This window comes from Mandrillus leucophaeus, unplaced genomic scaffold (assembly GCF_000951045.1).
Source record: "Mandrillus leucophaeus isolate KB7577 unplaced genomic scaffold, Mleu.le_1.0 Scaffold327, whole genome shotgun sequence".
NCBI lineage: Eukaryota > Metazoa > Chordata > Mammalia > Primates > Cercopithecidae > Mandrillus > Mandrillus leucophaeus.
In genome coordinates this window covers 3,250,258-3,266,673 of record NW_012103443.1, presented here as the reverse complement: position 1 = coordinate 3,266,673, position 16,416 = coordinate 3,250,258, and the positions used below count along the sequence as shown (strand labels likewise).

The window sequence follows — 16,416 nt, the reverse complement described above, 5'->3', positions numbered from 1 at the left end:
CAGTAGAGTTTAGCACTATAGAAGTTCAGCAGAAATAAACTGCTGAAATATCAAAGAGGATGCAGATGATAAAAGGCCTTTACATTTGGTGATATGAAAATCTTACCAAATCCAAATGACATTTGAAGAGTAATCAGTGTGCTGAAGATTGATGATAAGTTGTATGAGGATAAAAAGTAAATGGAAGCAACGAATAACACGTTTATAGCACTTCACATTTTATAATGGGCCCCTTCCACACATTAGAATATTAAGAAATTGGACAATAACTGGTTCAAGTAAGTTTTTAAAATCAAAGAGATTTGGCAACATAAAAAGAGAAAGAAAAGAGAGTCTGGAGAAAGAGAAAGACTGAAGAAGCTAGAGGGCAGAAAAATAGGAAGCTATGTCTATCCTGCAGTACACAGGCACTGAATGAAGAGCACAGATGAGGGAAGGAGAAGTAGCAAGTTACTGGAACCTACTGAGCTAAAGATAAGAGCAAATGAGAAACTTCATGCTGCCTTCGTTTTTTCCCCCCAGGAAAGAGAGGGTGGGATCGTTTTAAATTTTAAAAAATATTTTATGACTGATTAAAAATTACATATATTTAGGATATACCTTTGGGTATATACACAACAGAGGGATTGCTGGATCGTAGGTTCTATTTTTAATTTTTGGAGGAATCCTCATACTGTTTTCTACAATGGCTGTACTAATTCACATTCTCACCAACAAGGTGCAAGGGTTGTCTTTGCTCCACCTCCTCTCCAACACTCGTTATCTTTTGTCTTGTCAATTAATAGCTCTTTTAACAGGTGTGAGGTAATATATTATGGTTTTAATTAAGATTTTTAGGACATTTAATGATTTTGAGCATTTTTCATATACCTGTTGAACATTGGTACGTCTTCTTTTGACAAATGTCTATTTAAATCGGGCTGTTTTCCTAAATCGGGACTGTTTCCAATTGAGTTGTGTTTGCTATACATTTTGGATATTAGCCCCTTATAGAATGTATGGTCTGCAAACAGTTTTTCCCCATTCCATAGGTTGTCCCTTCATTCTGTTGATTGTTTTCTTGGCTCTGCAGAGGCCTTTTAGTTTGATGTAATTCCATTTGTATATTTTTGCTTTTGCTGTTTGTGTCTTTGGGTTTATATCCCCCTCCAAATTACCAATGTCATGAAGCTTTTCCCCTGTTTCCTCCTATTAGTTTTATAGTTTCAGGTATTTAAGTATTTAATCCATTTTTGACTGATTTTTATATGGTGTGAAATAAAAGTCTAATTTCACTTTTCTACATGTGAATATCCAGTTACCCCAAAACCATTTACTGAAGAGACTGTCCTTTCCTCTTTGTGTGTTCTTGGCACCTTTGTCAAAAATCAGTTGACTAAATACATGGATTTATTTTGCGGTTCTCTATTCTGTTCCAATGGTCTGTGTGTCCATTTAATGCCAGTGACATGCTGCTTTAATTACTCTAACTTTGCAATATAGCTTGAAATCAGGAACTGTGATGCCTCTGGCTTCGTTGTTGCTCAACACTACTTTAGCTCTTCAGTTTTTGTGTGTGTGTGTGTCGTTTCATGTAAATTTTACGATTGTTTTTTCTATTTCTGTGAAATGCCTTTGGAATTTTGAAAGCGATTGCATTGAGTCTGTAGATTGCTTTGGACAGTGTGGATATTTTAACACTATTAATCTTTCCAATCTATCAAGGTGGGATATCTTTCCATTTACTTGTGTATTCTACAATTTGTTTCATCAGTATTTTACAGTTTTCATTGTACAGATCTTTCATATCATTGGTTTAATTTATTTTAGGTATTTTATTCTTTTTGATGCTATCGTAAATAGAATTGTTTTCTTGATTTTCAAATAGTTTGTTGTTTTGTTGCTGTTGTATAAAAACACAACTGATTTTTGTATGCTAACTTTGTATCCTGCAACTTTGCTGAACTTGTTCTAAGAGTTTTTATGGTGAAGTCTTTATGATTTTCTATATATAAGATCATGTCATCTGCAAACAGAGATAATTTTTCTTCCTTTCCTATTTGCATGCCTTTTTTCATTTTCTTGCCTAATGGTTCTGGTGAGGATTTGCAGTAATATGTTGAATCGAAGTGGTGAGAATGGGCATTCTTATTTTATTCTTGATCTTAGAGGAAAAGCTCTCTATCTATCTATCTATCTATCTATCTAATTTTTTTTTTTTTTTTTTTTTTTGAGACGGTGTCTCACTCTGTCGCTCCACCTGGCGTGCAGTGGAGCGATCTCGACTCACTGCAAGCTCTGCCTTCCAGATTCAGGAGTCATTCTCCTGCCTCAGCCATCTGCCACCATGCCTGGCTAATTTTTTGTATTTTTAGTAGAGATGGGGTTTCACCGTGTTACCCAGGATGGTCTCGATCTCCTGGCCTTGTGATCCACCCACCTCGGCCTGCCAAAGTGCTGGGATTACAGGCGTGAACCACCGCGCCTGGCCAAAAGCTTTCAATTTTTCACCATTAAGCATGATATTAGCTGTGGGCTTGCCACACATGGTCTTTATTGTGTTGAGGTGCATTCCTTCAATGCCTAATTTGTTAACAGTTTTTAATCTTGAAAAGATGTTAAACATTGTTGAATTCTTTTTCTGCATTTACTGATATGATCATATGGTTTTTGTCCTATAGTCTGTTAATATTGTATATCATATTTATTGTTTCGTGTATGTTAAACCATCCTTATGTTTTAAAATCCTCAACAACTAAACCATAAAGATACTCTAAATATGAAAGATCTGTTTTTAAGAAGTTATAAAACTATTTCCATAAATTTGTACTGTAAAATTAAGCAAATATGCTTTCTTAATGTCATTTTAGTGTCTTACAGTAACAATACCCTAACTTTTGGGGGTGCTTTACAGTTCATAATAATACTTTTATATGCCTAATGTCACTTGATCTTCACAAGTCCTAACACTTCTTGAGTCAGGACAAATAATTTAGAATATTTGGATTGCTTTCAACTGTTTCTGTTGATTATAAGTTTTCCTTTGCCTTTGCATTTACAATAGGGCTTAGGAAAAGTTTCCATAGTGTTATGAGAGAAAATAAGAAGCACTCATTTATTATGCATTTTGTGGAGTTTGTTTCTATCTGGTGTTGGTTCTTGGCACCCTCTGCATAGTCCTAAAATCCTTGGTTGTGCCTGGGGTTGTGCATCATTTTATTATGAATAAGATAGACCTATGGACTAGCCTACCAAAAGGACTGTGTAGCCTACTTTGATAAAATCCTAGGCTAGCTGGAGCAATATAACTAAATACATTCGAAGTATCAGAGTTCACTAAAATAATTCCGCAAATTGTCCTAAGTATCTTCTGTTCGCAAATACTGGAATATGTGCTTAAAATTTACAATATCACAGGAGAAATAAGAAATGTTCACAGAAGAAGTATAGGATTTTTATGTGTTTGCAAGTTTAGGATATGTGAGCAGAGTGATATTACTGTCAAAAAAACTAATGTGCTCCTGGGCTGCATTACAAGATGTCTGGCACACACAACAAAGATGGTGTTACTCTACTGTATTTTCTTTTATATTCTTATTATATTTCCACACCTGGTGTGTTTACCTATGGACTCAGAAAAATTGGAGCTATCTAGAGGAGAGTGTGTAGAGTGACAGAGGGACTCAAAAAAATGGGATATCACAAAAGTTTGCAAAAACTGTATTTAGGCAGATATTTGAATATATAATAGGAAGGATTATTATTCTGTATCACAAACAAATGGGAAAATTAAGGCCTTTATAGTGCTCTTATAGGAGATATGTTTGGGCTCAGAATGAGAAAGACTTTGGATAACTTCATGAGGATTTAAATTTAATATTTATTAGGAAATAAATAACTTCTTGTCAAGGGCTTAACACTGGATAAAGTATTGAATTATATATATTTAAGGCCCTAAAATTTGATTCTGATTCTTCATGTACATTAATAACTTATACATCATAACATGATGTCTGTAAGAGAACTATAAAGCCCCACAGAAATACAACATAAAGGTTTTTGGCAGAGGGAATCATTTCAAAAGAATGTAGCATATGAGTTGGGGCTTGAATGATTGGTAGGATTTTGATTGCAATAGCGGACATCTCAAGATAATGATTAAGTGATGTTGAGTGTATGAGGATTGCAACTACGCTGCAATTTAGGTATAAAAACATAGAATTTTCATTTTGTCTAATGAAATCTCAGTCACTGACAAACAGGGGAGGGGAAATAATGTGTTTTTATTCTAACCTAGAAACTTGGGTTCCTTTGGTATTTTAAGCAGTTCCTTAAAGTTCAGTTTCATTAGGTTAAGACCCTTGGTCTCTAAGATTTCCACCTTTTCCTTACATCCTGTTTTAGATAGTATATGGAAATATCAGATAGCCCTAGATACCATTACTTGAGGCATTGGGACAAAGGGTCATTGGGTTTGAACAATTCCTTCAGCCTCCTCTGGGCTCTGAGGTGACATTCCTCATATGCCTAGTTGCTTCAGGTCTTTCACTTGAAGTTGGTAGCTAGAGAAACTCATGGTCTGTGCTTCAGGGTCTGGCAGCCATCTCTGATGGATGGGTCTCATCTCCTTGGTACTTCAGACACCCCTGGTTTAGAAGGTCCACTCTAAACCTTTATTCTTTGCTAAAGGGTCACCTTGCTCTTTTAACACAAAACTTCAGGGAAGATTGAATAGTTCTCAACTCAACCACCTTCTGAGTACTACTGGAACCAAGGGAACACTTCCCCCTTAGTCCTCTGAAGGTTAGCTGAAAATTACTGACAAGAGGCAGATTAATAGGAGAAAAGGCATACAAAATTACTTGATTATAGTTTTACATGAAATTTGAACACCACATTTCCAACAGAGGGGAGCCTTCAGAATGAAGACCCAAAGACACAGGAAAAACTGACCATTTTAATTCTTAGGTTCAACAAGGTATGAAGAGTCATGAAGAAATATGACTGGACAAAAGGAATATGACCTCATACTAATAGATCGAATAGGGAAACCCAGAAAGGCCTGTCTGTCTAGATTCTTCTTGACCTCTCTGAGCATGCACTTCTTCCTTTTGGCTATGTGGCAGGGCCCTCTCTGGAATGAGGATCTTATGACCTTCAGTTAAACAAGGTAGGTAAGATAATTTCTTTATGGCCAGTTTTTACACAGAAAAGCAGAAGAAAAGTTAGAGGAATATTTTTAGATTTTATTGCTGGCTTTGGGGAAAAGGAGTTGGGGTTTCTATAACCAATCTTGGGGAACAGGGATTCTAGTTTCTTATAGCTAGCCTCAGGGGAAAATGAGACTCAGAGGCTGGAGGTCAGAAGATGAGAGGAAAAACTTTTACTACAGAGGCCTTTTTTTTTTTTTTTCTTGTTTTCTGGGTCTCAACACTATATAGAAACTTACAGCACTCTGGAAAGTCAATGCCTACCCTGTCTCTGCCCTGTTCAAGGTTACTGGAATATGGTCCCTATTCAGCCTGATATCTTCCCAGATATCTAATAATTGGGAAAGTAATTTCTCTTTCCTTGAGTTTTCCCACACCAACCTGGATATTTCTAAAGTCACCCTATATCTTCAGGGTGGGAATAGTAAAAATGTTTCTGGTTGCCTTTCTTGATATCTTCTACCCCTTTCCCATAATTCTCCAACCCAAAGAGAATAGGATTTTCTTCTACTTTACCTACTTCATAGCCACCACCTTCCTTATATCAATCTCTGGCTAAATCCTTCATAGTGGACTAAGATACCTTGTCTTCACTATGGGAGAAACCCTATCATTTCGTCCACCAGGCCTAGCCTTAGTATGTTGAACCATAAACAAATTTACATTTTATGTCTTGACAATGACTTGATTTTAAGCTTAAAAACTCAATTTTAAAAATCCTATATTGAATATCAAAAGTTAAATAGTAAATATTTCTTTTGTATTTTTTATACAAGAATCCAAATCCTCAGCAGACAGGTGCTTTGGACTGACTAGGTTGTATACCCAGAAAGTGACATTAATACACTTCTTGAAACATTACCCTTTCTTATTACGCAAATATTCTAGCCAACAAATCTGATCATGCTAATTTCCTATTTAAAGCCTTTTAATAATTTCTCATTCCCTTAAGATAAAATCATTTTGGAGATCTTCCTGATCATCTAGTCTAGGTTATAAACCTTGTGTATGCTTCTACAAGCTCCCATACTTCCTCTTTCTTAACACCCATCCTACTTTTACTTTTTCAATATATATCTTTCTTTGTAAATTTGAAACCCAAATTTCCAACACATAGCACAGTGTCCTGGACATAGGTACTTAATAAATATTTACATGAGTTTTTATTAAATGCATGTCGTATTTCTTACTTGTAAATCAATAAATTGTTATTCTAATTTACACAGTTCCTTTTTTGAGATTTATAAATTTAAGACTACTCTAAAAAATGAACCCACTCTTGGGCTTACAATACCAATTTCTAGTCCTACAGAGCCAGGCTTTCGAACACAGAAAATTCACCAATAAGTACTCTCTTGTCATATCCTTTGACAGGTAATAATTTACCCTCTCCTTGGGGACACCCCTACCTTAAAACAAGAATTCTTTCAAACTTTGAAAACATCCATCTTCATTAATAAGTTCACAATGAAGACTTTTCACTGTAAGATGCCTAATTATCTTTCACAGGTATTTATGAAATTTCAATTGTGCCAAGATTTTTCACAGGTTTATTTTACTTTAAGCTGGTCCTTCCATTTATTGAAGCTTCAATTAACTAGACTTCATCATGTTATGGCTACACGGATGTGACTAAAAAGAGTAGCATACAGACATCTATGTGTAAACTGTTACTTGTTGGTTAACATTTATGTGTGAAATGGAAAATCAATAAAAGGGAACTTACATTACTTTACAAGCACATTAAGAAAAGAGGGGACACTATTTTTGATCCCGAGATAGCAACCAAACTAAAAACTATTCCAAAGAAGCAAATGGGAACAGAGGTCAATAGGCTGTGACCTCTATTTTATTTTTAAAACGTTTGCACATCCACTAAGTACGCTGCAGAATCTTAAATGCAATTAAAAGCAACGGGCATACAAATTTAGGGTAGCTTGAGGAAGCACAAGTCAATCTTCATTAGCTGTTGTAGCAAATATCCCTTCCAAATCAATGGGAGCAGGCGCTGTTTATCCTCCCTTTATTGACGCCCAGAACAATGGCATAGGGTGAGCATTGAATACTTATTTGCTACGTGCATGAATGAATGAAGCTACACGGCGAAGGCAGGCTGCGTGGCTGTTGGTCCCGTGGCTGTTGGCCCCGCCGCCTTTTCAGCAGGCTTGCGGCATCTCCTCATTCCCTCACCTTTCTGGCAATAAGGAGTTCCACGTTTGCCCGGCCTCAGGGTCGGGGACCAGCAAAATGCTGTCTCTAAACCCCCCCACGCCTCAGGTAATCCGCTCATTTCTCACACAGACGCAGCTATTTTCGAGGAATGTCCGGCCGAGCCCGCAGGGTTCGGGCAGCGAGTATCCTGGGACCTTCGGGGGAGGAGGTGGCTCCCACACCCCAATACCGTACAGAGAGTCCGAAGAGTCCGGGCCCTTATTTTTCCAATTCTTCATAAACAGCCAATATGCTCGCCCTCGCCTCCCCGTGCGGACGCCTCAGGGCCAACTCGGGCTTCGCCACGCACCAAGAGCAGACAGAAGACGCCAAATGGCTATAACTAGGAGAGAGGGAAAGGCAGCCGGGCGGCGTACAGCGCCCACCGTTCCCGCGCGCTTGGTCGCCCGACGCCTCACGAGCGAGGTTGCCTTGCTGGTGGCTCGAGGGCAGGTGGGGGCGCGTGCGCGCAGAAGGGCGGGGGAGGGGCCGTCGCGCGCCAGCAGGTGGGCGCGTTCTCCCTCGCGCGTGCGCGCGTCGGGCCCTCTCCCTCACGTTCCCCGCGCGCTGCGTCCCCTCCCCGCCGGGAGCGCGCGCCTCCAGTCCTCGCGCCAGGTCCTGCTTGGTCTCTCAGAGCCGCACACTCCCCGGATCTTCTGCCACAGCCGTCGCCTTCGCGGCGGCTCTCCAGCCCGGCGCCTCAGCCTCGGCGCCGCATCACCGCGTCCCAGACCTCCTTCCCTCCCTCTGCCACTCCCCCTCCCTTTCCCGCCCTTCTTGCCCCCCCGGCCGGCAGAGAGAGCCTGGATACGAAGCAGGCGGGCTTCAGAAGGGGGTTGGAAAAATGGAGGTTCCGCGCCTGGATCATGCCCTCAACAGCCCCACCAGCCCCTGTGAGGAGGTGATCAAAAACCTCAGCCTGGAGGCCATTCAGCTGTGCGACCGGGACGGTAAGAGCGGCCGGGACCGCGAGCAAAGGGACCGAGTCCGCGCCGAGGCGCCGGGGCCACTCTGGCTCCGCCGACGCCGCTCTCCAGGGCGGCAGGGGCTTTTGTTGTCCCTTCTGTGCAAATAAATGCAGATATGGGCTACCCTCCGCCCACAGCCCTCCCCTCACCCCAGAAACAAAAGGACCCAGGGGCTCGCGCCTTGGCGCGGAAAGTCGCCGTCCACAACCGTGGCGCCCTTCGCCAATTCGCCCGCCTGGCCCGGACGAGGGCGACGTTCCCGCTCGCGGCTCCTGCCCCGACGAGGCGTTTCCGATCTTTGCCGCAGTCCGAATTTCCTGGGTCGCCGTGCACTGAAGGGGAAATGCCCTCGGGATGTTTCTAGCAACCCCCTTCCCCCAGCACACACACACTAGTTAGCATTCTCTTCCAGAAACTTATCATTTTCTTTTTTAAACCTCCCATCGTCAGACTCTTCACATTAACAAGTCTTTTTAGACTCTTGGATTGGGATTAGGATGACAGTTTTTCAGTGAGGGCGCAGAAAAACGGTGCATTTCAGCACCAAGGACAGACACAATCTTCGTGGTTCTTGGGCTCTGAGTCAGACTGTCGAAAATATTGGCCTAATATATGTGCTGTGATTCAGACTATGTGGCGGGTACGTACCATTGCGTGTTGATATTATATCGTTTATTCTGTTGTTGAAGTTGACAGGCTCCTGTAGAAGGAAATTGATTGAATACAGGTCTGAGCGTTGAAGACATAAGCTAGTGCTGTGTGCAGTGGGGTTAGTTACAGCGCTTCTGGGTTAGTTGGACTAGTTAGAGTCTGCTATTTCAGTAATGTGGAACAAAACTTCATTTGTAAAGAAATCGTCTGATTAGTAATTGATTGGCCGAATGACTGTAAAATTCTACATCTGACAAAGGAAACACAGTGCACATGTTGTCAAGAGGGCCCCGAATACTTTTAACTATAAATGAAATTAATGTTTAACTGTATATGAAGGTAATGATTGTAAAACATTTCTTTAACCAAAGTTATGTACAGATGCTAATACGCTCACAGTAAGGTCATAAAATTTATCAGCGTAATCCAAATAGGGAGCAGAGGTCTTGTTTCCAAAGTCATTTAAACGGTAATCACTTGGTTGGTCATTGCTATTCAGCACGTTTATATCAAGCGAGCACCGAGCACCGAGCACCGAATTTGTTTATTAATAAATTTTATATTTATTAATATAAGTGTATATTTAATAATTTTGAAACCAGAATTCAAACTTTTTGAAACCAAAACCACTTTAATTTCTGAAACAGGTGTAGTATATGAATAAATAAATACACTTGCAAAGGCAGCTTGTATTTCCTTTATTCTTAGACTGTTTTGGTCACCGTGGTAGTAAGTGCACGTATTTATGGTATCTAAAAAAATTTATCATTTTGGTATTCCATATGTAAGCTTGCATAATTATAGACTATAAAGATTATTTTTAATAACACATAGGAAGTAATTTGGATTTTAGTTTATACTTTTATTAAATGACTTTTTGTAATTAACCATTGCAAGTTGTAAATATTTTTATTTTCTTAGATTGGTTTGAGAGAAACACAAGAATAATAAAAGTAGACTTCATTTTTATTTATTGCAATGATATAGCAAAAGCTCATTCTTGTACTCATTGGAACTAGGCATTCATTGTTGCTTTTCAGAACCCAGTAATTTCAATACTTAAAACTGCATTTACCACGTGTTTCAAAGATATTAGGGAAAATTTAAACTTTTTTATGAAGTTCACAGAGTTAACAGAGTGCAAAAATTAATGCTATGTTTATTGTGATCCCCTAGAGGAGTAGCTATTTTATTCTGATATTATTTTTTAGTTGTTTCTTTTCAAATTAGGAATCCCGCAAAATGAACAAATTATGTAACATTTAATTTTGGGGAGGGTGCTGGCACTAAGCAACATCTATGAAAATTACTATTTGCAGACTTCCAAGTAATTTAACGTAGACTAATTAACTAGGGTTTTATTTTATAAAATAGCATATACCAACAAATACAAAGAGCTAACTCTTCTACTAGAAGATGTATAAAATTTGGAAATACTTTGTTTAGAGATGTTGTTAAATGCTTAACTTATTTTGTTATCCTATCTTACATGTCAATTCCAAAAATACTAACTTGGCTTCATATGAATAATTTAGGGGGAATAATGTTGTTTGTTTTTAATAGAACAACGTATGAAATGTTGCATTAAATTTGTCAAACAGACATTATTTAGCATCATTTTACATTGAGAAATTTTCAGCTGATGCTTTCTACTCCCTTTGCTTCCCTCCTTTCACTTTCTTTCCTCTCAAGTCTCATTATTTTACTTCTATAAATATGTAACATAGAAAAGGATGTGGCAGAATATGGGACAGAAGAGCTATTTATGTGTTTAAGTACCTAATAAGAGCCATATTTCATAATTTATGATAGAATACATTTGTTTTGTTTGCTCTTTTCTCACTTTATTTGAATCTACTGTTAATTTGGTGATGAAAGAAAATGAGAGAAACATTAATTCCCTGGAAGTGGAATAAAATAGAATAGGGGAAAGCATAGTATGATTGTTAAATGTAAATTTTCTTTTACCTTCTCCAATCAGATATGTTTTTAATTTTATAATATTTTCATACTGTATCAACCAAGAGTTATGCTTGCTGGTGAACATAACTGTGTATCTCTCTCATGTTTCGTTGGGGTTTTTTTTTTGTTTTTGTCTGTTACTTGCCTATTTTCCTATGAATTGATGATTACATTATCAATAATAATTCAATTTTTTTCATAGTTTCTAAAAATATTTAATAGTTTCTGAAGAATATGGGTTAGAGTCCACATGGTCATATAATTGGCTTTTCAGTTAAGCAAGACAGTTACACACACACACACACACACACACACACACACACACACACAACCTCATGGATAGTCTTTCCTAGGCATGTGTACTTTGTTTGCCAGCACCTGGTCCTTGCCTGAGTGTTACTCTGAAAATATACTGTAAATCTAGAGGTTTCTATTCCTATTGCAAGTAGAAGAGTATTTTTGTTTCTCCATCTCTGCTGTGCTGAAGTATACTCAAATTGCATACATGATGTACTTTTATTATGACTTTTCAAATAAAATGAAAGAGAAAATTTCTTGCTTGGAAACATTAATAATATGGGAGCCCATTTACAGTTTGATAGGTACTTCAGACCTTCACTGACCTGTGACGAGACAAAACAGCTCCCACCCCACACACAGAATTTTATATTACTTGTGCTTTTCATCTTTTAATCATATATATACACACACATATAATGTATATTTTATATATATATATATGTATATGCTTTTTCTTCCTTGTTAAACAGGAAAGATTTATCTACATGTTGCCTTACATGTATCTAAGCTCCCTCCAGCTTTGTTATAGTAAGGAAGAAAATACATAATTAATTTGTTTTAAAACATTTAAATCTACCCTCAAGGCTTGTAGCTTTAACAAATATTATTTCTATGAGTAGGGCACTTTATGACTGCCCAGATATGATATAAACCACAGGGTTTATGATGTAGTCAACAAGGAAACACATTGGAAAGAAATTACACAGAAGCTGACAGATTTCCTTGTCTTTGTCTCTAACAATACTTATGTGGAAAAAATGGAGGAAAAAAAAGATTTTATTTCTTTTACATATTTAAAAAGATAAATTTCTTTGAATGTTGAGTTTATCAACTTTATTTAAATTGTGAGTCAGTTAAGACCTCATTTATGTTATTGGCATGTGAATTAAACAAATTTTAACTTTGGAAATAAAAGTAACAAATGCTTAGTAGCACGGTGATATTAGATAATCCTTAATGACATTTTCTGAAGCAGACATCTAAGAGGAGTACCCGTAACTGTTACCTTTAATAGTCTTTATTACAAGAATGTAAGGTGGTCATTACTCAGTCTCAGTGACATGCAGTATAGCATAGTGATAATACCATTTTAGATCAGACCACCCTTGTTAGAATATTGGCTCTTGAATGCTGTGTAACCTTAAATTACTTAACTTGTTTTAGCCTCAAGCTTTCTTATGTAAAGTGGGTATAATAATACCAATTCTGTAAGATTGTTTAAATAAGTAAATAAAGTATTACTTTCATAGAATTTACCAGCCTTGATATTAACACAAAATAGAGAGTAATAATTATTATTGTGAATGGAATGTTGTCCACATAACTTCTTGAATTGAACCACTGCTTTTTAAAATTTCTTTTTTTTTCCAGTGTCTAGGTCCTTGTTGTCTTTCTTAATTTCAGTTACATGTTATTTAGTTAGGAAACCACTTCAACTTAATGAGTAATTACTAGAATCTGTAAATTCTGAATTTTAAAGACTAGTAAATTTTGAAATCACAGTTACAGTACTCTTATCTTTTACTTCTCTTCAGCATCCTATCAGTAATATCTTTATCACCTTAGCCCTAAAAATTGTTTTTAGTTTCTAGTTCAAATCTGCCGTTCGCTATTTTTCATGTGCCTTGTAACCTTGATGGTTGCTTTGTTTAGGTATTTTCCTTAGAGCCCTTCTCTGTTCTTAATTTACAATGTTTTTCTTTGTTAACTTTTTCCAAGGATAGAGATATACTAGGACATGTAGCGTGTAGATTAATTTCTTTGACCCAAATATGACTATAGAGATATTAGTGAGTATGAAACAAAATAAAAATAAAATAAAAACTGAAAGAAATAAAAAATTTGAAACCCATCAGATTGTGTTAAACCAATTCATATTCTTGGTAGAGTTCTAATTCATTCCCAGGGAAGACCAGAAAGTTACTAGAGTGAAAGTTACATCAAAGGATATGTGACCAGACTCCCTCCAGTGGTAGAATCACTGATGTGTTGTAAGGTTAACACTGGCAACTTTGTTGCCTAGGTAGGCCGGGGTCAGAAATTCACTCTCTATAGAACACTATTTAGACAGCATTCAAATTACTTGGTTTTATCTCCACTGATATTTCTTCCTTATTTAGGCCCAATCTTGATTTTTCCTCTAACTTATGTGAGTATACTTTCCTGATGACTTTTATATTTCATCCTGGGCCTCGATAATAACAACAGCTATGTCACTCATTGGAGCAAACATAAATCCTTCTACTTTCTGGTTTTCCTTCTCTGCCTTTCTTTAGTAGATGCATAATATAAGTTTTCCCTTGTAGAATGTGCCTCTTTCTTGGATTTATTTTCCATTTCTGTTATATTTCTGTATGTGAATCTTTTTATCCTTTATTATCCTTTATTAATTATTTAAATCATATTTTTACTATAAAACTTATACCTCCTTTTTAAACTTTAAAATATTTCATTATTATCATTATTATTATTATTGAGATGGAGTTTCACTCTTTCTGAAATGCAGTGACGCAATCTCAGCTCACTGCAACCTCTGCCTTCCAGTTTCAAGCGACTCTCCTGCCTCAGCCTCCCAAGTAGCTAGGATTACAGACACCTGCCACCACGCCTGGCTAATTTTTGTGTTTTTAGTAGAGATGGGGTTTCACCATATTGGCCAGGCTGGTCTTGAACTCCTGACCTCGTGATCTGTCCGTCTCGACCTTCCAAAGTGCTGAGACAGTAGTTAAACTGTCCTTTGAGCAGACTATATTTTATATACATACATTTGAGAAGTAAGATCAGTGTTTGGAGAATACTTAAATGTATAGAAGAATAGGACAGTCTGAGCAGAAAAAAATAGGTAGAAAGCTTCAGCATATTCTGTATATGTTAAGGGTAGTGACTGGAAATGGTATATAAGAAACCAAAAAACAGTCATAAGGAATTCACGATTGATTGAAATTTCAGGCAACATGGAAAGTAATCAGGAATAACTTCAGGTTTTTAAGTCTGGGAAATATGAAGAATCATTGACAGGAAGGGAAAAAAAGAGAAAGAAAATAATATTTAAACATTCTGATGACATTAATTTTTTACATCTCAGATTTTAGGAGCCAGTGAATATCCAAATATGTCCTAAGCACTTTTCTAGGGGCATATCTCTCTCATAGATGTTGTTTTACCGGAATAATATTATATACTGCTTTGTCATTATTGTTTCAGTGTGTTTCCCCATGAGATTACCCACTGATATTCTTTTAAGGCTCTTTTTATTTTCTTTATTCTCACTCCTCAAAGGCCATACAAGGTCTGATGATAATACTGTGAGAATCAGTATTATACAAAACTAACCACTTAATAGTTTAGAGAGGATTGTGAAATAGTTATTTTTGAGCTATCTCCATAAAAATATTGTTGAATCTTAGGAGACATTTTTGAGACATTAGTATAAAGCAAAAAGAATCTTTGAGTTATATGAAGATGTTTCAAATCTAACATTAAGAGAACCCTTAGAAATTTAAAAGGTCAGCAATTCTTGTTTTCTGGGGAAAAGAGTTCTAGAATGGGGAGCATTGCTCATAGAAACATATTCCACTAGGGAGAGTGGAAATTAAGTGAAAAGGGAAAGGTTAGGATTTAACTTCAGTTTTACAGTGACCTTTAATGTGCTTTGTATCTCATCCTTTGAGGGAAAGGGGTGGTCACATCCAACTTTAAACAACAAAGATGAAATAAATCTACAACCAGGTTTGTTACAAATGTAAATAAGTGCCCTATATTTTGAAGATGCTCAACAGATGTGAGTTGAACCAAGAACATCATACTTGGAATTGTCGTTAGTTTTGTTTGTTATATTATGACTATTTGAGCCATGTTGTGGCTCATTTAAAAGGGGCTGCTCCTTGGGGATTTTGCATATACATCATTTGTTGTAGTGATTGTGGCAACTAGTGTAAATAGATCTGTATTTTTGTTTTCTATAGCCTGTGGGAATGTTGCTATCTAATAATAGTATGAAAGGCTTATAGTTTCCTTAGACACGTGCCAAGAAAGACAAGGCATAAAAGATTTTTCAGTATACTCTGATTTTTTTGAGAAATAGTGTCTCATCTTCCATGAATTTGAATATTGGTGAATCTCTCAGTCTTTAACACGTTAAAAGCTGATGATAAATGTCAACAAGAATTATGTAACTTTTGATCATCTACTGTGCAATAGGTCCAATAGGTCCTTAATGGCTGCATTTTAGAGTTATATCTGTGATGTAGAACAGGGGCGTGCATGTTATGGTCCCTGGGCAAAATCCATAAGCCTGCTACCTGTTTTTGTAAGTAAAATTTTTTTGGAATGCAACCATATTCATTTGTTTACATACTGTCTATGGCTACTTTCTTGCTACAACAAGAGGGTTGAATAGCTGTAACAGACCACATAGCCCACAAATCCTAAAATGCTTACTGTCTAGCCCTTTATAGAAAAAGTTTGCCAACACTTAGTGCAAAAGATTGAGAACGTAAGTTAATCTCTCTTGATAGGAATAAAAATACTGCAAAGAGAGTTTTTGGGGAAAAAAAACTGTGTACTCATCTTGCTTTTATATGTTTCCAGGGTTTTGTGATTAGGTGAGTCAGGCAGAGGGATGTAGAGAGTTGAATAATGTTATCAGGGAGTAAGTTAGTTCTGTATGGAGTCAGTCAAAGATGGATGGCCCCCTATACCATTGTGTCTGATAAGCAGTGACAGAAACAGGCCGTAGTTTTAACTTGAAATCTAGCCTTCATATAAATAAGTTTAGAAAGAAATGCTATGTATGCACATGTGTTTCCATATACACTTATAATTCTATCAATAGATGTGTTTTTAAAAGTGTCAAAGATAGTGTGAACTTTGAGAAATATGTATAATTATATTGATACATGTTACAAAGATTTATGTAAATATCATATTCTTCCTTTGAAACCAAACTCTTTTTTAAAAAGAGTCAAGATCATACTCATCTTTCTGTCTTCCATAGTCTATCTCAAGCTGTCTATAAAGGACCCTCTTATTTTTCTTTTTTTATTTTCCAATCTGTTACAGTGTGAAACTTATTAAGAATATTTAAAAATGATTTCTAGAAAAATGAAATTAAAATGATAACAAATGAATTCAAC

The 16,416-nt window shown here is 36.9% G+C and overlaps 1 protein-coding gene across 2 annotated transcripts in view; it reads left to right on the top strand.

Moving 5' to 3' along the window:
- Nucleotides 1-7,923: 7,923 nt before the first annotated feature.
- Nucleotides 7,924-16,416, top strand: part of PHYHIPL (phytanoyl-CoA 2-hydroxylase interacting protein-like) — a 65,650-nt gene continuing 57,157 nt past the window's right edge. Inside the window, exon 1 of one of the 2 annotated variants that reach the window (XM_011988332.1) lies at nt 7,924-8,350. In XM_011988332.1, the coding sequence (XP_011843722.1) occupies nt 8,245-8,350 (106 nt within the window). In that variant the 5' untranslated portion in view covers nt 7,924-8,244. Of the gene's footprint in view, nt 8,351-8,647; nt 9,009-16,416 lie in introns of those variants that run through there. The other variant, XM_011988333.1, reaches the window with a different exon arrangement.